The sequence below is a fragment of the Apteryx rowi genome, unplaced genomic scaffold (assembly GCF_003343035.1).
Source record: "Apteryx rowi isolate R43461 unplaced genomic scaffold, aptRow1 scaffold_30, whole genome shotgun sequence".
Classification (NCBI taxonomy): domain Eukaryota; kingdom Metazoa; phylum Chordata; class Aves; order Apterygiformes; family Apterygidae; genus Apteryx; species Apteryx rowi.
In genome coordinates, this window is record NW_020449419.1 from 281,939 (window position 1) to 303,769 (window position 21,831).

Genomic DNA, 21,831 nt, shown 5'->3' on the forward strand with positions numbered 1-21,831 from the left:
TCTTTTTTTCAGGACAGACGTCTGTTGAGAAACTCAAGCAATTTTATCCAAACTTGATTTTTTTATTTTTTTTTTAAATAAAAGCAAGTATGGATCTTTTTACTTCCTTAGACATTGGAATAACTTTACTAACAAAACAAAGTGCAGCATCTGTTTTGATGTAGAGGACTTGGTGTACAGTGCATTTCCTGATCAAACTTCATTCCCTTTTAACAGTATACTACATAATTAAATATAGTTCTAAATTGTTTTTTTAACACCATTGTTTGTAAATACTGTTTTTTTGTCCTATTCAATCTAGCAAACATTTCCTGTCTTTTCAATAGAATTAAAGTTAACTATTCCTGTTTTTCCCTGCACCCCGTCTTCTTGTGTGTGTCTGCCAGCGTTAGTAGGAATAGTACTTTAGTATGCTTTTGCAAAGCAAGAGGGTTTGAAGCACATTAAACTATGTTCTTCTCACTAATTGTTATGTATTTTATGATTTGGGGAGTGAATTTTAAACATACATTATAGAAATTATATTTCAAATATAGACGCTGTGTTTCTACCATTTGCCTCACTCTTGCTATCATCTCTTCAGCATTCCTTGCCACTTTGGTAAACAACAAATAAAATGAGGCTAAAGCAGATTTCAGGATACATTAAACTTTGGCTAAAGTATGGTGCTTGACAGGCTTTTTTTTTAAGTGATATAGTTCAGTCTTGAATTGTTTTTTTTTAATAGTGTTTTTGTTCTGTGGGCTAACAGATTTATTTATGGAAAAATATTGTGAAATAGACAAGCGTTGTGTTTATTTTACCCGGGGAATGACTTTCCCAAGTTTACCCCAAGGAGTTTATTGCAGCAACAACCAAAATGTCCATGTTTTCTGATTAGCAATTTAATCTTTCCTCTTTGCAGGATGATTATTCATCTGTTCTATAAAAGGCAGAGCCACTGCTTTCTCCAGAGTTGCAGAGAGCTACAATGTTAATCCAAATATGATATACATCCCAGCTGGTCAGACCTCTGTTATTTATAGGGAAAATACCTAAAATGGCTCCAGCAGGTCAGAACAGAGCTCTTGGCGTGAGAGAGCACATGCATATGGCAGCACTGCTTTTAGTACTGTCTGGGAGCAGAAGCAGCATTTCCACGTTTGCACAAGGATTAGCTTGTTCTTGTGCGCCCAGCCAGGCTGCTACAGTCTCTCTGCTGTACCCTGGCTACGGGGAAGGTGTATTCCTGGCTTTTGAATGAAATTCTGCAAGAAAATGTATAAATTCAACTTCAAGTTCTGTCCTAATACAGTGGTAGTCATTTACAACATGAGACAAAAGGCTTTTTGTCCCAACTACGTTCATATTATCAGGATGTGGCCAACGCTGTTACATAGCACTATTTTAAGAAATATATTTTCAAACAAATTCCTGAAAACCACTTGAAAATAAAACATTAATATAACAGTAGTTAAATGGACCAAACTCCACTGAAGTATGAGAAGTGTGTTATAGCTGACTTCCAAGGATTTTTTGAAGCCATTTGATGTATTCTTTCCTCTTGACAGAAAAATGGCTAAGATTTAGAGAGGCAGGAAGGGGTTATATTCTGCCCATAATCATCATAAGTTGTGGGGAAGGGAGTTGGAAAGTTGTGTGTTCCCAGAGCTCCTGAAAAGATTGGGATTTAGTGAAGATAATTGAGGAAGCTTACTTAAGAGATGTGGTAGCTCTGTGACTGCAGGTAATCTAGGTTGGTGGTAGTGCAGATTACGGGCCAGAGAGTCAGTCACAAGTAAGATGCTGGGGTGAGCATTTCCAGGAGGTAGTGGCAAGAGCTGTCATCAATATGCTGTGCATTGGGTAGTGTTTTATAGTTTTCTTCTGCAGAGTGAATTTTGAGCCCTTTGCTTTGTAATGCAGTAAGCTTCTGGTTATCAGTAGTCTTGTCAAAGAATCATGTGTTGCTGGGTGATACACCCAGTCAAAGGTGAGATGGAGGTAAGAACCATGAGATGCTGGATACCACCTGGCCTGCCAGAGTCCGCAGCGGCAGCCTAAGCTTTCCAGCTCTGCTGGTTCAAGCTGCTGCAGATAACTCCTGCTATCCTTGATGCAAGGCAGTTGTGCTTTCCATAAAATTGTCAGTCTCTGAGCTCTTGGCTTGATTTCTGAGAACATTAGACTGCCTTCCCAGCAGCCCACTAGTCCAGGTGATCAAAAGAATATGTTTTCTTTAATGTTTTTTGCTTAAAGACACCTCCATTCCTACAGCTTGTCCTTTAAGTGATATGATTTGGAGAACTGTTAGATATGTTCTGAAAACGATTTCATGATTCACAGTGTGTCTGGGTCTCAGTTTAAAGTGTAATATCAACGTACAAAAGAGTTTTCCCCAATCTGCTCACTTAGCCRCTCTCCTTGTTGGCATAAACTTCTTTCTGCTAATTGTTTGCTTCAGGGAAATGTCTGCACTTTGAGGTTTCTTTTTCCATAGATAACCACGCTAGTGGCACTGGGTTGCTTGGTAAGTGGCTCAGAGGCTTGTTCTAGTTATGTGGACTCTCATGTCGTGCTCTGCTCTCATCTTCCTTCGATCCTGTCCCGCTGCGTTCTCCTCTGCGGGGATCGGAGCAGTGGGCTGGCTTGGAACAAGCAGGTTTTCCATGCACGTGTTTCACCTGAGACACTGGCAGCCTTACAGGAAGGCAAAGATCTCTGCTCATTTTCTGTGTTTGTGAAGTAAAATTGGGGAAAAAACTTGACTGTGAGCCAGATTTTTCCATTACATTTGTATTCCTAACTTTAATACGTTTTACATAGCATAATCTTTCATATTCTTAGTACAAAATGATCTGGTATTGTTAAGGGTTGTTAATTATTCTTCCAAAAGTGAGCTAATCGGTGCAGTGATGCTTTTTCAATCCTGAAACAGTGACTCTGAGAAGTGTGCRCTTCCCTATTCCCCCCTAATTCTCAAGCCTGATAATTAATTTAAAATCCCTATCAACTATTTAATTATTGAACAGATGAAATTAGAAAGACAGTAGGAGCATGCTGGGAGAAGTATTAGGTATAGGGAGAAGTGGGGAGCAAAAGAAAAAATAAAGTAATTGCTGATAATTTTTCCTGAGGGATGCAAAGTTTACTGGCAATTGAAAAATTACAGAATTTTTAATTTTTYTTCTGTAGTGTTAACTTTCTATTTATAGAAACACGGGTGTTGCCATTGTATACTGAAGATAACCTGTAATCTTAAATGTTTGTGGTCCAAAATGTTTATAAATAAGAGCGTGTCCCTTTCTTCCCCGTGCTTGTGGAGCCTCTCTGTAGAGTCACAAGTGGTTCGTGTTGTCCGCGGTGGCCTGTGCRCGGGGGCGAGCGCCAGGGCCGTGCCTGCTCCCTGCCCTGGCGCGCACACGGGGTTGACCCGAGCGCCACCGCTTTCCGAATGCCCAAGCAGGATTGTGCCTTCAAGCTCCACTTCCCCAGCTCGGTTGCAGCCTAGCGGCTGCCAGCTTTGAATAAGGCAAGTTGCGACCGTGCATGGAGGAATAGCAGAAAATAGGTCAAGTGTGGGCTGGGGTAACGTGCGCTAACGGCGCCGGCTCAACCTAAGCCTCTGCTCTGCGCTCAGACAAAGCCCTTCAAGGGAAACCTTGAAGTTAAGATCTCTCCATAAAACTTTCTGGTCTTCTGTAGTCGTGATGTTTCTGGTTAACGTTGCCCTTCATTTGAAGCCTCAGCTGGGAAGGAGGTTGCTGTATTTCTGGGGTGGGCAGGGGGCCAGGTGACACGGTTCTCCCTGGAGCGGGCCCTTTTCCGAGAGGGCCAGCGCAGCCCTGCCGCTTGCAGCCGCCTGTTCCTTCACCAACTGCCACGGTATGATGAGCCCCCCCAATACACACACTTTTTTTTTTTTTTTTTTTTTTTTTTAACTGAGCACTTCTGGTTTTGGTAGCCTTTGACTTGTCAGAAATGAAAGCAGAAAACAGCTTCTTTAAAAAAGCAGATGCTGTTCCCCAGTGACTGATGCATGTGTATATGTGCAGAAAGATGTGTGAAGCAGCCGAGGACGAGGCCTAGTGAAATTCATTTCCTTGTCGGGTTTTGGTGTGGCCGGCTTGCCCTTGGCAGCAGCTGCTCCTGCGGATACCTTGCAGGGTGTCAGCTTGTGGCAGCTCCTCGGTGTTTTAGCTGGAGTCTCATTTTTGGGCACTGGGGAAAAGTCTTCTAAGCTGGCAGAGGGACATTACCAATTCACAGGTAATGTCCTGTTGAGATGTTTGGTATTCTGCCCCTCCAGACTTCATTTCACTGTTTTACTTTCCTTTTTTCCCCACTCGCTCTCTGATGTGAGGCAGGATAATATTAGAAAGGCAAACATTAAGATTATAAAGTTTATTAGAAACAAATGGTTATAATCAGTGAAAGAGATTATTATAGATCAGTGATATAATCAGCTGTATGTCAGGTGATATAATCAGTGAAAGAGAAAGAAAAGAGAAAGGAAGTGGTTAAAAAAAGGCTAGTTATCAAGGAATTAAAATAATATGAGAACCGTGCAGACATTTCAAAAAGAGGAATAGTAAAAAGATGCATGGATTTGGATGCATTTGAGGCTAGGTGAAGATAGGGCATTTCATTTTTTTGTGGGAGAAAATCATGACATTTTTATTTTAGAGGAATAGTATAAGATATCAGCAGTCTAAATTTAAAAACAACACTTTTTGTTGCTGCTGCTCTGAAGGCCATTGCAGCAGTCAGCAGGCTGCTGTTGCAGCCATCCTGTTCCTTGTGAGGTTTTCCAGAAGATTCTGTGCCAAAAGAAAAAAAAATGTGGCTTATTTTATACAAACTGATCTCAAGGTGTTCACTGATGAAACAAGAAGAAAAAAAGATTTTGCAGCTTGAGGAAAAAATACATGTATTTTACGAATATGCATTTTACAAATCATTATGATGAAATGACAGTGTTTTTGAGGCATCCTTCACCTTATATTTGGAGCAAAGTGTATATGGATAAGGTGAAGGAGGAATATGGTGAACAGAGTGCCAAACTAACGTAGTTCTTAAAATGCAGTAGGCTGGAGTGCAGTGTTGGTAGTTGTGTTACTGGAAGCAAAGGGAAATTCAGACAGTGAATAATTTGAGCTGTGTAAAACACGTGCCATCAGAAAACTGAAGGTTCAAGCCTCTGATGCATTGATCTCTGAATTCATTTACATTGTTTGAATTTAAATGTGGTTAAAGTACTTAAAGGCTTATTTTCGTGTGCAGTTTTTAGTGTATAAACATTGTAAAGATGCCTCTCAAGTTGGTTATGTACTAGTTTTCATTTAATTCATGTCTTAAATCATCAGAAAACCTCTAAGCAGCCAGAGGAAGCTATAGTTAATTAAACCACAGATGGTGAGGACTAATGTGGTGTTGACCTTTCTAAGGACTGCAAAATCTACTTAGTCTTCTTCTGTAAAACACTGGCTGAAATGAGTTTCTGCTGATACAAAAAAGATGTCCTTTATGCGTTGAAGCCGAACACAGAGACACTGTGGCCAAGGCAGGCTCTTTTCCAAGTGTTTGCAGGTTCTAATGCATGGAGTGTGTTGAGACTTGGTCTTCAAGGCTCTAATTTAAACATTTCAAATGCCAAAAGCTGTTTTCCCAGTACTGGTTTTCCTGTAATACATATCATCAGTTCTTCTCTTTTCCTTCGTTGAAAAGTAAGAGTTGACAGCTGACGCTGGAGTTTCCATACCCTCCTAAGCAGCACATGAACTGTGTGATTTTGTGGGAGGCGGGGGGCTACTTGAATCCATTTTTGAGTTTCTGTTTTGTGCTTAAGGACTTCATCTCTCAATTTAAAATGAACTTGTTTCTGCCCTCTTCTGAAGAATTACTTCAAAGTATTTTAAAATGTTGAGGAAGCATCTTATTTTGCTATCACAAGTCTTGCTGGAAAGTTAGAGAGCTGTGGAAATGTGCTAGCGTTCCTGCCACAGACATATCCTACCATCCGAAACAGAAAAGGAGCTTGCAGTTATTTGAACCTTTCAGAACGCACCCTGGTTTGGGGGCAACATGCAGGTTCTGTAATACGCAGGGATGCCTTTTAGTATCTTGGACAGTATTTTGTTTGTGGATGGGACTTGAAGGAGAATACTGTATGTGATTTTTGACTTGTGTTTCTGAGGGTGCGCTCTTTGAAATTCCTGTTTGATTCATAACTCAAAAGAATTCAGAGGTTTTGTAGGTGATCTGCACTTGTTCACCCATGGCTTCGAATGATAAATTATGTTCGTCTGAAAAAGTTGCTCTGAACAAAGATTCCATGTTTCTGGGAAGTGGCACCAGAAGAAGCAGCAGTGGGTCTGGTTAAAGCAGAGTGGTATCTTAACCTGATGGTATGCGCTGCAGTTTCCAACCTGCTCTGTTATTTTGCACCAGAAGAAACAAATAGGTATATTCAGAAAAAACCTGGATCATTTCATTATTTGGGAGAATGATTTCATTCTTTATGCTTCTTGGGACATCCTAGGAGTCTAGCACATCACCAACAGGTCAGGATTCTCATCTAAAAAGACACACAGTCAAGTCAAATTTTATTTGGACAGTTAAGCAGAAAGTCCACTCCACCAGAAGTGAATTCCTCTTTTAGAGTGGAAAGACGAAAGAACAGCAGCAAAGATCTGTAGAACTGGCCATGTGTTGAGAAGCTTCTCATAGTCACACTGCTTCATGTGACTGTCTTCCAGAAGGGTGGGAGGGATTGTGCCTATCTCATCTTCCTGGCCCAGAGGCTCTTTATCTTCTTCCCAGTATTGCATATAATCCTTTTTGGAGCAAGGGCCACTACTGTATCAATTGTTTAAAGAGCTTCATATGACAGATTTAAAAAAAGAAAATTGCAGTCCCATTTTTTTGATTTGCATTTTGATTTGCATTTCATAAGAGTTTCAAACCAACATTAACATCCTCAAGGAGGAGGTGTTCCAGGACTTGTGGAAAAACTAGTCTAGGAGAGGGACCTTTTTTTTTTTTTTTGCAAGTAAAACTACTTTAAATGAGGAACATACTAGAGGAAAATTCTGCAGGACATTTAATCCTTACGTATCTTAGTCTGTCAATCTTGCTCCTTCAACCAAGAAGGAGGGAAAAATGAAGATCTTAATTGCCAAGGTTCAAGAAGTATTTTATAAGTAGACAGTTATTTTTTCTTGAACAATTAAAAATGCAGGGTAAAGAAAAAATCAGGTATTGCTGAATCATTTGCTCATCTTCAGTACTAAGAAGAGATTGCAAGTCATCAGCCTTTTGCTCAGTGCCCTGTCTGCCTTTTCTTTTAAACTTGTCCCAGTTTGTAGTTTGCACTAAAACAGTTTGCTTAAGGGTTTCACCTTATGGTTTAACACATGATCTAATTAATATCCTGGTTTTGCAGAGTTTCAAATTTAACAGCAGAACAAAATCCATCGTGTTGCACATACCTTTGTCCATAGATACATGTAGTACATACCAAAAATAATAGAATTGTTGAGATTTCGGGAACCATTTTTTTTTATTTCTCGACACTGAGCTTCAGYTGTAGGTTACAATTTTGCTTTGCCATACTGATTTCCATGCACCAGTATTTTAGTACCATATTATACCAAATTCACATCTAGAAGCAGAATATTTTTTCACCACAGTTATTGATGATATATTAAATGTGTGTGTTTTGTGTGTGTGTGCATGTATATATATGCATGTATAGATAATTTTTTTCAGAAACCTTGGATTCTCTCTGGTATCCTCTGCATAATCCCAGTCATACCTGGGTGCAGTTTGTGTAATGGATCTTTGACCTCTCTTGTGCCTTTTCCAGCTCATCTCCTCTCTGTTGATGAATAGTACAGGGTGAGCTTTTAAAACAAATTTGACATGCAAGTAGTCTTGGCTGTGTCTGTATGAAAGCAGGGATTGAGCAGGGACTGGATAATGAAGCAAAAGTAGCCTCTTACTATCTGTCGTCCAGCTRTCTTTTTTGTTAATACTGTAGAGAGGTACTAATATCATACATAGTAATACCTGCTTAAGGTATTTGTTAGTATCGAGGTAGGATAGCTGCCTTGATGCATTGGTTCGGTTTGGTGAGGGGGGTAGGACGCATTTCTTGATTTCCACTCCTGTTCTCCATCTGTCCAAAGTTGAGCCACTCTCTTCATGCAGCCTCAGGGAAGGAGTAATATTCGCTAAGGCTCCTCGCTGACCGTATTTTTCTCCAAAAATGAGGAAAGCCAGAATGGACATTGTGGTCTCCTTTTCTAAGAAGTGTTTACACTAAACATTTTCAGTCTAAGATACCAATAAGCCTGATGCATCTAAACAGAAGATAGAACAGGAAAGGTTCTAATGTTCTGTCTGTAGATTCATCATTATCTTTGGTGTCAAGTTCAAAGAAGGCAAAGATGCTTAAGAAGGATGTGAAATCTAAAGAAAGAAGAATACCAGTGTGTATTGTCTCCAGAAACAGGGCTAATCTATAAATAGTGTGTTTCAGGACAAAGTAAAGGCTTGAGAACTTTGCCTAAAGAGCTCATCATCTGAGCAGAATAACTTTAGAGTAACAGATCTGATTTCTGGGTACCCGATCAATGTATATAGTCTTAGAATCAAGATACTAATTTCTTCAGCAGGGCTGGAGGAATTGTACAATATATGCATGCAAATTGCATTTTTAAGTCAGCTAGACTTTCCAGTATTGCAACGCCTCAGTCCATTGCTTAGATGTAATGTTTATGGATGTGAGAGGGGAGATGCTTGGGAAGGAAATCTCTTGCATGCTTGTCTTTCCTCCTGCAGCTGCTGTGAAGGAGGGTGTGTGGGGAGGAGGACAGATGAATGTTCATCCCACAACTCCAATGCCAAAGAGTCTGTTGGGTTCCCTGGGAAATCATTCCCTCTTTCCAGTGTTACTGCATCTGTCTTTGGGATCAAATCCAAAGATGAATTTGCAAATGAAAGCAAAACAGCTAATACCTCTTTTAGTCTGCCTCAGGAAAGAAAGCATTTTGCTACTCTGCCATTCTTGAATGAATGCTGTTATGGACTCTTTTGTGCCTCTGATAACGTTAGCAGTATATTTGCCATATTGGTATTTGTAACCTGGTGGCAGAAGTCCTTTTGGTCTTCCTCTTCGCTTTTACTTGGTTCCACATCACATGTATTATAATGGTGGTCATGACCATTCTTTTTGGATCTGATGGTGTATCCTTTCTGAAAACGTTAGGAAAGGTAGCAGTAATTTTCTCTAATAGATGAAGCATTGATGCATTCTCCCTAATGGAGAATAGCAAATCTTTAAGGAAGTGAGTTTTGAATTTAAAATAGAGACCCTGTGATACAGTGAGTTAATAGGAAGAATCTCATCTGGATGAGTAGAGAGAAATCACTCATGTCATTTGAGGGCCTGGCAGCAATGAACAATTCCCTGAGTGTTGGTTGTATCTTATATTCTGTGGCTGAAGCTCTTCATAATAAATTGTGAGACATCAAGGAACTTGTTTGAGATCAAGGGAAGAAATTACTTGATCTCGATTGAAGTACTGATAAAACATTTTACATTTTGTATGTTGAGAATCTCTCTGATTATTTTAGCTCTGTGTGAAGTACTTTCAACACAAATGAATGTTCCCTCAGTTCCCGGATTTCCAGGGCCGCCTTCTGCACTAGGAGTCACCAACCTGCAGAGCAGCTTTATTTCTCTGACACAAATCTCAAGGCAGAAATAGCAAGCGTGCTCTGAAATAGAGAAATGGATTTATAAAAGTCCAGATGATGATTTAAGCCATGCTTTCAAGGGTACAAAACAGTTTTTTTGTGTAGCATTTCCTTGCTATGAGGACAGTGCCACCAAGCATGTCTTAATTACCCAGATGTAGTCTCTCTAATTCAGATAGTAAAGAATCTTTTCCAACAGAATTGAGATCAAGTAAGATGTGTTTTAATTTTTAAATTACCCAGTTAACGAAGGCCTGCATATTTGAAAATTAGTAATGGTGTTTGTTTCTTTTATTATACAGGTATGTTTTATGAATTATCTTTATGTTTTTAGACCTGTATATGTATGTATATGTTCAATATGCATGTCCATATTAAATTTTACAAATATGCAAAATGAGAATTTTTTTCTTGATTCTTTTTGTCACTACTTAAACAGTTCTTGCTGCATACCTGTAAACATTGAATTCTTTAAAGGGTAACTTTAGCTTGTAGTAAGACAGTATTTATGAAAGTGTGATCCTATTAATAGCTTATAAGTCTGGCCACATACAGGATCTGACATACTGTGAAGCCATGAAATAACTCTTAGCAGTATCTTCCACTTGTAAGATTTTTCTAAAAGTAACACAGGGATTTGTAGGCAATCAGTAAAATTGCATCAAACTACTTAATACTGTACTCTAAAATATATTTAGGAAAATAAACAGAAATGTTGCAAATAAACATAACATATGGTTCTTTTTTTAATCTCTACTTTAGGACGACGTAGACAGTCTAAACCCAGTTCTCAGGGATAACCCGCAGTTACATGAGGAGGTAAAAGCCTGGGTAAAGGAACAAAAGGTTCAGGAGATTTTTATGCAAGGTAATTATTTGGGAAATTGTGTTATTTTTATTCTGTGTTAGCTAGCTTAAGGCCATTAGTCGCATGGCATTTGTCCCATAGCATTTGTGGTATAGTGGAGAATATATTTCTAACTTGGTACTTTAGAAGCGTTTGTTAAAACAAGAAAACAAGACTATGTAAGAAGCTGTGCGTAACTTCTTCAGACTGGTCTTAACTTGTTTGATGTCTTAGTGATTACAGCAAAAGCTGAAAATCATTAGTCTGTAGATATTATTTGTTCTGGAAACCAGTAAATGAATGGCAACTCCACCCCTTTTAGCCCATTTAAAACTGTGATGTGCTCTGCTATTGTTATTGTTGCGTGCGGTGGCTTCCTGGAGCAGGAGAGGTGGCGTGCAGTTGTTTGTGCTTGCGGTTCTTCACACTTCTGTCACAGGTGAAGAATACGTTGAGATTTGTCCCTCTCCGAGACTGAAGAGTGCCTTTTACATCAGTTAAGATTTTGTAACTCAGTTCTAATACTGCAAGGTTGCAGCAAACCCATACAGTTGTCATTTTTTTTACACTGCAGATACAAGTTACATGAAAACTAGCATGAAATAGATTAAATTATTTTAACCCAACCTTGCCAGTACTTTTAGTATGATATACATTGCAGCATGTTCATTAACTTTTTGCAGGACTGATAGCCAGCTCTACAGAGGCATTTAGGTGCCTAGCAGTGGGAGGCAGAAACTAACTTCTGTGGGTCTGGGCTAAAATCCCTAGCTAAACAATAAAGCAACTTTGGGACAAAAATGCTTAAGCAGTTACTCTGTAAATCAGGATTGGGAGGGGAGCAGTAAATAACCTGATGTTTTAAAGATGGGACTGAGGTTTGCTTGTTGTCTGCTTTCTTTGATAAAACTAAGATTAGAAGATCAAAGGAATATGGTAAGTGTAATATTGAAGTTACAGTAGAATTCTTTGTCTTTCCTTTTGTGGAGTTTTTAATTTGCCTAGATATAATTATTCTTATGGACCACAGAGAAAGGGTGCTGAAAAAAGCAATGTGCTCACTTGTGGAGGTAGTATTTGGTATGTCCGTATTAGTCATTTTAGATTTTATCATTATATCATCAGATACAGCATGAGTCAATAATCCGTTGATGAAATTTGCAGCCAAAATGGGTTTGAGAGGTGATGAGAAATCAAGTTAGGGCTGCATAAAAAGGAAACTAGAATTGAGCTTGTTTAATGTATTTCATTAGAGTAACAATAAAAAGACAATTATAAAAGGCTCTGTATACCCTGGTAAAGAATCAATACTGTAACAAAGCCCCAGCAACATCAAAAGTCATCTAAATGATACTGCCAGTGCATCATCCACAAAACTCATTTACATCTCATCATTCCAGGAAGCGTATTTTTGTTTAAAAATATATATAAATTACGTAGTTTATCAAACAGCTGTTTGGATGCTTAGAGGCTCACCAAATTAGGAGTATTTCACATGAAGGGGTGAAGCAAATGCTGCCGTCCTTGCAGCCTGGCGCCCTTCCTCCCCCCTTGTCCAGCGCGAGGCTGCGGCTCAGATCCCCTCGCTTACGTCAGGCGGCACAGGAGCCCCGAGGGGGACCTCGGTGTGCCGGGTCAGCCAGCAGGCACTGCTGTCGTGCGTGYTCAGGGCTGCGTTCTGCTCCCCGGACATGAGATTTTGCATTTTGCACAAGTCTTCAGTGGCTTAAGGGTAGCCCTAGTAGTACTAGCTGCTGTAAGCTGATAATGCAAAGCCTTCCTTTCTCCTGCCCTCCGTTCTCTGTTTTGCTTTACCTTCTCTGTATGACCATTCTCCTGTTCCCTTTAGCTTAGGCAACATTTTCACTTCTGTCCTGTCCGGACGCATCTGTTAAGGTTGATATAATGCTCTCTTCATCCTCCAGAACATTTTTAGGATCCAGCCTTTTCCTTTTTGTCTACAGTGCTAAAGTCACCGTCTCATATCTTACTGTTTTCTATTTTGACTGTTGCAGTTAAAACACAGTTTTGCTGAAGAAAGCAGAATCACAGAGAAGAACATTGAAATCCAGTTCCAAATATTTGAAAAGAAACACATCAGTTTTAGGAGGGGGAATTTTAGTCAAAATTGTTGAATTGCATACAAAAATGAGACTAAAGAAAAAAAATTGGCCCTGGTGACCTTTTCTTTGGGTGGCAGTCACAACAGCATGCTTTGCARTAGAGATTGTAGGTTTGGCAGGAAAGCAGTTTCTTCCTTGCTAAAAAAGCAACTCCCAAATTTGGCCAAGTTGAAAGCTTTTGGGAAAAATAAAAAACAGTTCAAGGAACATACTCAGTAAAGCGTCTTTGGTTTTTTTTTTTTTTTTAGCAATTAAAATCTTTGAAATTTTTCTCCTTATTAGATTTATTATCAGTACAGTCTTTGAGGCTGCATATATAATAATCTCTTGAAACACTGGGTATTCTTCAGCCCCGAAGATATTTCCTGATAGTGCTGCACATGCTGTTTCAACATTGTGTAGCTGAGCATGATTCAGCCAGGGACTAGAGACAAAGCCAGGCTTTTCCTGTAATGGCTGCTTGCGGCTGGGCTGGGCTGGGCTGGAGCTGAACGGTCGTGTGACCACAGTTTAAACTTTCTCCCTCTTCCGGACACCCCAGCAGCATGAAAGAAGAAATGGTCTTTAAAGGTAGCTAAAGGCTAATTTAAAAGTAGATAGGATAAGAGCTGAAAAGAAGGACAGACACCGATTAGAACAAGAAATAAGAGGAAAGGAGTTGGCACTGGCTCAGTACAGAGGAACATGTGAGAAGCCGGGAGCTCATGCGTGAGGAAGGATGGAGCTTGTAAATCGAGGAGACTGAGGAAGGGCTTGGGAGCCAGGAGCCTGGAGCTGAAAATGCTGTAATGAGACCAAAAGCCAGGAAGAGAGGAGAGGCTGGTTATGCAAGAAATTGAGACTGAAAATCATTGTGGAGATGACAGAAGGATGGAAGAGAGGAGAAGCTGGGATAGGAAAGGAGGAAAGGGAATGTTGGGCAAAAAGGCACGGACAAAAGTTAATGAACTGAGACTGGCTGAATGAGGAGGAGCTTTGGGACTGCCATGAAAAGCTGGAGACATGGAGAATGTGGTCAGGTCAGAGAGCCAGCAGGGTGAAGGCTGAAAGAGAGGCACTTCACAGGGGCGTAAGGAGGAAAGGTTGGAGAGAAGCCATCAGGAAGTGTGTCCTCCTGGGACCCAGTCTGGTCCAAGGCCAGGAATGCGAGACCTCAGTGTGTGGCTTCTTGTTCTATTCCTGTCCCTGCGCAGCTGCAGGGTGCGCTGGCCACGCTGGTCTGCTCTGGTCTGTGCTTGTGCTGCTCTGGTCCGCGCCCGTGCAGCCTGGATGCGCTCCTCGATGAGCTGCTCCTGCAGCTCAGGGTGGCAGTGGGCAAGTGGGCCACCAGATCCCAGCTATGCAGTGAATGATGTGGATGTAGGGGACAGAAGGACGGAGTTTCTGTTTCTCAACTGTCTGTTTTAAAACCTGGATAATGACGTGCAAAAGGTGTTTTAAAAGGTCATGCTAAGGTTGCAAAAACCACTTGGAAAAGTCTAAATTACTGCTGCTTTTGCACTTCTAATTAATCTCTTAGATGTTGGCATTCAAAATAGTCTTTATGATCGCTCACTGCTTTCTCATGAAGAGTGTACGATGGACCCAGTTTGGTGTGAATATGGCTATTTTAGTGGAGCAATCTGTCACCTCTAAGATCCTGGCCTGTTGTTGCAGACATTTGAGCTTGCTTAATGTATGAGGCAGGGGTCAGCAAGAATGATCTCCGGGAGAGCCACCGGGGTTATAGTCTATCCTTGCCTATGCTGTTGAGCAATTGCGCAAGTCTTAAACAAATCATTTGACCTGGGCTTTTCATAGGTTATTGCTAGTTGGCTTTACTTCATTTCCTGTATGCCGGCTCGGGACCTGGTGTTTGCTTGCGGAAGTAGTGAAACCTGCACAGTTAGAACTGAACTCGGTGGCAGCATTGCTTGAGTGTGTAAATGCTACAGAAGCAATCCATGCAATGAGACTTAGGACCCTGATGATCCAAACTGACACTGAACATGAAGAAAACTGTTGAACCTCAATATCTGGGTCTTAAAGCTGTAAAATGAATACTGTATTATACTGTCCTCCCCCCCACCTCCAAAAGTGGAGATGAATTAAATTGATCTTGGTGAAGGGACAGTGCGCAGGGTTTCTTTGCACTTGACATCTTAAAGCAGGAGCTAAAGTCTTACTAGTGGATGTATTTTTAAATGTTTTGCGGGGCCATGGGTAGGGATTGGATCACTCGGCTGCCTTTCTGAACTGCTGTAACRGAGAGAAACTCCGTGGTTACTTATGAGAAAGACTTGGCAGATGCAGAGCCTAAACACCAAGATCTAAATTGTTTTGCCAGCCAAGCAATGGGCATGTGACTAGCCTGTTAAATAGCTTCTGTATAATCTGCTGCTGCCACTTTCTAGCCTTTCAGATTACTTCTCTATGGTTACTATTTGTAGGCAGGAATTTTCCCATCATTTGTCATTATGGATGTAAAAAGATTTAGTTAGATAAGAAAATTGTATGTTGAAAATGTTAGCATAATTGACCTTAAAGCATACTTAAATGTTGTATTTGCATTTCAAAATGTCTTTCTGAATAAAAGTAAAATTCACAGGCAGTGCTGTGCCAGAAGCACTTGCAGTTTGCCATCAATGCCATTCGCATTATACGTTGTACTATGAAGCTTAAAATCAAGGAGAAATTATTTATATGGGGTTTTTTGCTGAATTCCTCAATGGCTTTTTTATTTCTTCCTCTTCTAAAGGTCCATACTCCTTAAATGGTTATAGGGTGAGAGTATACAGACAGGATTCTGCCACCCAGTGGTTTACTGGTATAATTACTCATCATGATCTCTTCACTCGCACTATGGTTGTTATGAATGACCAGGTGAGTTTGATATATGATACTGAGAAAACAAGCCCCAAGTAGACCGTGTATTGGGAGCTTTAATATTTTTTGTTATACTCTGAAATGCACTGAACTGCTCACTTCCATCAGGGAAATTGCTTAGTGCGCTGGAAATGCAGCATGTCTTTCCACTGGACTAGCAGTTAATACTGAAGCTGAATATTTGTGCAATTATATGATTAATTCCAGCCCTACAGTTTTGCTTTCCTTCTGTTGTTGTTCTTTGACTAGCTAAGTCTCTGAAGTGAAGCARTCTAAATTTAAGAACTGGTCTTCCCTGTCGGCTCTGTTTAGAATTTCTTTTCTCAGCTCTAAAATCTTGTAGCCCTCCAGTAACAACTACTTTTCTCAAACAATCAAAGCATCCACGTTCCACCATTTACTGCATTAAGCATTTACTGCAGCCTTAATTTACGTTTACTGTGGTGGGTTTTAGTTGTATTTCTGAAGTCGGTTTTGTGAAAAGAATGAATACTGGTATTTTTAGTGGCATAATGAATCCTATTTCAGGACACCCAAGTAATGACTCAATGTTGATATAGTAAATGACCTGTCTGCCATGAAATGACTGACAAAATTATATGCGACAATATAAATTTAAGTCTAGTCTAATGCTCAAGTCCATTCTCTCCTTTTCATTTGCTSTATTTTTCCCAAATACCAGCTTTTTACTTTGTGAAGCATTAATTAAAGATCTGTTTAATATTTCTTTCTGAAACATCTCCCGTCACTAGTAACACTCCTAAAGTCTTAGAGTTCTTCTCTCTAGTCGTTTTGGTTACTGTCTTTCAACAGTTTCGCTTCTGTTGAAAGCAATATGGTAATATGTTTCTGCAATACATTTTATAATATATGAATATTATTTTGTATAATTTATATATTTTAATTGCTACTTAAGGATTATCCTCTATAAAGAGTTCAGTGTCTTTTAATTTGAAGTTTGCATTTCAGTGAAATGGTAGGAGCAGTGATATGGTGGTAACTTTAAAAAAAGGGGAGGGGGAGGAAATTATCTTTGCAATGAAATGATAATGCTTTGATTTTACTCTATTCCCAGCCTTTGAGAAGTCCTGCCTCAGTCTTGCTTGTCAAAATTAAGCAGACTTTTCTCTGATTAGTCTTTAGCATGCAAAATAGACTAGATATCAGTGATGAACACTGATACAGAAAATATAAATTGGACAGTGTCTGAACAACTGCTGATTATTGTTTTTCTTTTTTAATAACCAGGTGTTAGAACCTCAAAATGTTGATCCTTCTATGGTTCAGATGACCTTTCTAGATGATGTTGTTCACTCTTTGTTGAAAGGTGAAAATATTGGCATCACTTCACGCCGAAGGTCTCGTTCCAACCAGAACAGCAACACAGTTCATGTAGATATATTTCTCATTTTACCTAAGTATTATTGTATATTGCAAATACTAAATATACATGTTTAAAGTCACTAATCAAAATTGTGTTAAGTCATTAATTACAAAATTAATTTTAGGGTCATTATACACGTGCGCAAGCAAATAGTCCCAGACCAGCAATGAATTCCCAAACTGCAGCACCAAAACAGAATTCACACCAGCACCAGCAGCAGCGCAATACTCGGCCAAACAAAAGGAAAGGCTCCGATAGCAGCATGCCTGACGAAGAGAAGATGAAAGAAGAGAGATACGATTGTATTGGTCGAGGAGGTAAGAGCAGTTACTGGAAAGCGAGGGAGAGATTCTTCAAGCTGTATTAGCCTGAAAAACGTAATAGATGTTTTTTTCTCTTTTACAGAAAATCCCAAAAACAAAAATAAACACTTCCTTAGTAAAAGAAGAAAACCTGAAGAGGATGAAAAAAAATTAAATATGAAGAGACTGCGGACAGACAATATCTCAGATTACTCTGAGAGCAGTGACTCAGAAATTTCAAATAAAAGATTAACAGATTCATCCTCAGAGCAAAATTCAGAAAATGAGTTAAAAAGCAAGAACACTTCAAAGATAAATGGAGAAGAAGGAAAATCCCAAACTATTGAGGGATTGGAAGAACAGACACTAACAGATAGGCAATCTCCATGGGATGAAATACAGGACGATAAAAAACGTGAAGAGACAGAAAGACTGAAGTCATCTGTCTTGGATCAGCAGGAAAAGTCTTCACTCCATGCAGCAGAGCAGCCAACATCTTATGAGCAGAACGCCAAGGATCCACATGTTCAAGAGTGCAGTGCAGAAAAACATCATACTGTGGAATTAAAAAATGAGCAGTTTGTACCCAGACCTCCTACTCCAAAATGTGGTGTTGAAATAACTAATGAAAACAACTCTGAAAAAGAGAATCAGAATAATTCTGCAAGTACCTTTGGTTTGCAAACGGTTCAGAAAATAGAATCTCACGGCAGTGATTTAAAACAGCAGTTAGCAAATGCAAATTTCCTTGAAACAAGAAAACAGGAAACTGATCAAAGTTGGGTGAGCAATGTTGTTAACAAGACAGATTTGATACAACCTGGGGTTGTGAAAACCTTACCAGTAACTGAACATTTAAATCCTGAAAAAGAAAAAGTGCCGTATGGCTCATTTATGTCTTCGTTAAATGTAGCTTCTCTAGCAGAAGAAAGTAAACTACATAAACAAAGTCCAGTCCCTGATTCTGTGAAGTCAAAACCTAGTGCTTCAGTTGATCATCCTAAAACAAAGTCACCTGATGTTAAGCCTAAATTCACCCAATCTTCTGATACTGTGAAGTCTAAGGTTAGTTCCCAAAACAGCCATGCTACTGGATTAACAAGGTCAGCCAATAAAACTGAGCATGATTTGCCAAGGTCTAGTTTCCATCCAGTTCCAGCTAGAGTTAGTGCTCTAGAAGCTACTAAAAGTCCTCTTATCATTGACAAGAACGAACATTTCACAGTATACAGGGACCCCACTCTGATTGGACAAGAAACAGGAGCTAATCACATTTCACCTTATTTGCATCAGCATAATTATCCACTGCATTCCTCATCCCACCGAACCTGTTTAAATCCAAATGCTCATCATCCTGCATTAACTGGTTCATCCCATCTGTTATCTGGGTCTTCAACTCAGACCCCATTGTCCGCTATTAACACTCATCCTCTTAGTACCGCATCTCACCATTCTGTTCATCACCCTCATCTACTTCCTGCAGTGTTACCCGGAGTGCCTACTGCCTCCTTGCTGGGTGGCCATCCACGACTAGAGACTGCTCACGCTAGCAGCTTAAGCCATTTGGCATTAGCACACCAGCAGCAGCAACAGATGTTACAACACCAGTCTCCACATCTTCTTGGACAAGCTCATCCTTCTGCTTCCTATAATCAGCTAGGGCTTTATCCAATTATTTGGCAGTACCCAAACGGAACACATGCTTACTCAGGACTCGGTCTGCCCTCCTCGAAATGGGTCCACCCTGAAACTCCTGTTAACGCAGAGGCTTCCTTGAGAAGGGTAAGTTGTTCTGATTTCATTACATTTTTAGTTGAGGCTGGTGTCTCCCCAGCTGGTTCTCTAGATACAAACTCAGTAGTCCTCTGACTGTGTCACTGAGCATGCAGTAAGGCTGGGTTTTTGCACAGACATAGAGCTAGAAATGGAAATCCAGTAATACTGTTGTTTCACAGTGTACAAGAGCAGAGAGTTCTTCAGGACCTTGATTTCCTGAATATTTTAAAGTGAGATGAAATGTTTAGGTTTTAAGCTTATGACCAAGGGAGGACAACCAGCTGGTTTGAGATCTCAAGTCCACAGGGTGAATATTTGTTATTTTAAACTATGGAAAACATCAGATGGGTTAAATACTGGAAGAAGTACGACAGTCATCTTCCTAAATTTCCTGTATGCTTGTTGGATGATGGGGAGAGGCTGACACTGAAGGAATCCTAAATTCAGTTAGAAGTTATGAAGAGAAATATCCTGTAGCACTGATAAATCTTTCTTGCCCCCTCCACCTCTGTGTCTCTTGTCTTAGTTTACACCTATCTGTGTACCTTCTCTTGGCTTATCTTTTACTCCCCTTCTGTTCTTCTTTACACACATCCCTGCCTTCATATCTGATTTCTACTCCTCTGTATTCAGGTCAGGGTGATTCCTCTGTCTCTGTGCTGAGTATAACCACTGAAGTCTCAGGAGAAATCGTTTGTGCTTTTCAGCTTAGTTCCCAGTGCTGCGGTGGTGGTTGGCAGGCAGACACGGCAATTACAGGAAAAGTTTTTTCAGCTCCTGCAGGCTTGGAGACAGCATGCTTATCGCAGACACCTTGTAGGAACAGTGTAAGATGAAGCATGTGCAGCTCAGACAGAAGCTTTGGAGAGCGTTGCTGCCAGCTTCAATCAAACCTCCACTGAGCATGTGCATACTGATTTTTAGAGGCTTACAACTTGGCCTAATTTGGGCAGATTTTCACAGGGACCACAAAAGGCGTGTCGCTGACACTGGTCCTTCTGCCAAATTGAAAGCCTTTGCATCAAGGCTTGGAGCTTCTGAATGATTATGAAGTTTGGGGGGGGRTTTGTTTTTATTTTGTATCATGGAGAAAACTATTCTTCCCCAGCCTCATTCTTGGGAATAGCCAAACCATTGTGGCTGAGTCTTCCCAAACATTCAGTTTGTGCTGGCCTTGTAATATGAAGTCAGTTTGATCTAAAATGAGATAAAGTCAAATGCAGCAGGGAGAAAAAGAGAAAACTATAGGTGGATTTATCTTTTCATGTTGCTACCTGCTCCACCCCATACTGAAGTCCATTTTGAAGAAGTTATGATAGACTGTTTTCTCTTTGGCTGCCTCAAGTATGCAGCCATGCATACAGAGGCACATAGCTTTTTAATTATGTTGATATGTGGCAATTGTCTTGTGGTGACTTGTCTTCTGGCTCTAGCACTGGAGGCCTTTTTTAAATATATCTTTAGAACCTCAGAACAGGCGTTCCCAGAAGCAGTCTGCCTGATTGCCATCCTCGTAAAGAGGGATCTGTGTTTCAGCAGGAATGGCAGCAGCAGCCCCCTCGGCTCAGGGCCAAGCTGCGCGGATGTGCCCAAGGAAGGAAGTGTGTCCCCGAGCCCAGGTCTTCTAGCACCTGCGGGTGGTGGTGCAGCTCCCGTCTGCGGGCTGGACCTCCATGGCTGCAGGTAGAGTCATGAGGCTGCTTGGGCAGTCTTTGCTGCCAGAGCAGATGTTTCCCCTCTCCTCTAGGGAGAAGGTGATGGGCCTCTTTTGCATAATACTTTAATGCAGCTTACAGGGTATTCGTGGGAGCTCACCACAGTGTGGGAATTCCTGGCGTAGGAAATGTGTGCGCTAAAACTGTTAGTGCAAAACCCAAGAGGTTCGTTTAAATATTCAAAAGTCTAGAAATGAGAACTTCAAAGTTAGAGCACCTGCAGATCTGTTCGGTAGTGTGTGCATGTGTCATGAGAGCTTTCTTTGCTGCTCTCCTACTACAGCAGTTCTCGAATGGGAGTCACGCAGGCTGGGGAGCAAGAGACGGGTGGGCTGTGCAGGCTCCCGGGAGCAGAGGAGGGGCCAGGGTGCCAGCAGTGGGAGCTGGGGTGGAGCAGGGCTCAGAGGCTTTGGGATGCACACAGGAGCTCTGCTCTTCCCTGTCCCTGTCCCCAGCACCGGTTGGGGACCACCACTCCCCAGCAACAGGCTGCTCCTTTCTTCCTAGTCCACTAGTCAGTACGTGCTTCTCGTAGGCAGGTCTCGAATTCGAGGATGAAAGAGGAATAAAGACTGAGAACTGCTGTTGATCTGGTTCACAAGGCTATTTCAGGAATTTCAGAGAAGATATGCAAATAGAAGCGTCCCAAGTAGTCAACTTTATTTGAAAAAAAAAAAATTTCTAAGGCAATCCTGGTGTGTATAGATGAGGTGGTGGTTAAGACTTGGCTAATAATTGGTATAGCCTGACTATTGAGTACTTAGGCATGCAGTGCAAAGATGCCATAACATAGTTAATGGTTTAATAGTATGCTGTTTATGAAATTATGCTATATAGAATTATTTGGCCAAATAAAGCGATTAATTAGGATTATCATATTTAATCTTTTGTCATAGGAGGGGGAGGGAGGAAGCGACCAGGAAAGAGCTGTTTCTACCCCTTATATTGGGGTTTGTTTTGTAGTTTCAGATGCAATTGTTTTCAAAACATACTCAGCCATATGTGTCTTTTAAAAGAAATAGTTCTTGCAGTTCGTTGAACAGCTAATGAATGGTCTGTTTACTAGTAACTGAAGTTA

General features: G+C 40.6%; 1 protein-coding gene across 7 annotated transcripts in view; it reads left to right on the forward strand.

Annotated features, from left to right (window-relative positions):
- JMJD1C (jumonji domain containing 1C) overlaps positions 1 to 21,831 on the forward strand; it is a 64,542-nt gene that overhangs the window by 12,748 nt on the left and 29,963 nt on the right. For 4 of the 7 annotated variants that reach the window (XR_003254250.1, XR_003254251.1, XM_026069966.1 and 1 more), the window contains exons 1-5: positions 10,530 to 10,609; positions 15,449 to 15,573; positions 16,825 to 16,968; positions 17,085 to 17,277; positions 17,366 to 19,044. Coding sequence is in view for 5 of the 7 variants with exons in the window: in XM_026069966.1 (XP_025925751.1) it covers positions 10,603 to 10,609; positions 15,449 to 15,573; positions 16,825 to 16,968; positions 17,085 to 17,277; positions 17,366 to 19,044 (2,148 nt within the window). In the remaining 2 variants the exon portion in view is untranslated. Of the gene's footprint in view, positions 1 to 10,503; positions 10,610 to 15,448; positions 15,574 to 16,824; positions 16,969 to 17,084; positions 17,278 to 17,365; positions 19,045 to 21,831 lie in introns of those variants that run through there. The other 3 variants (XM_026069965.1, XM_026069961.1, XM_026069962.1) reach the window with 3 other exon arrangements.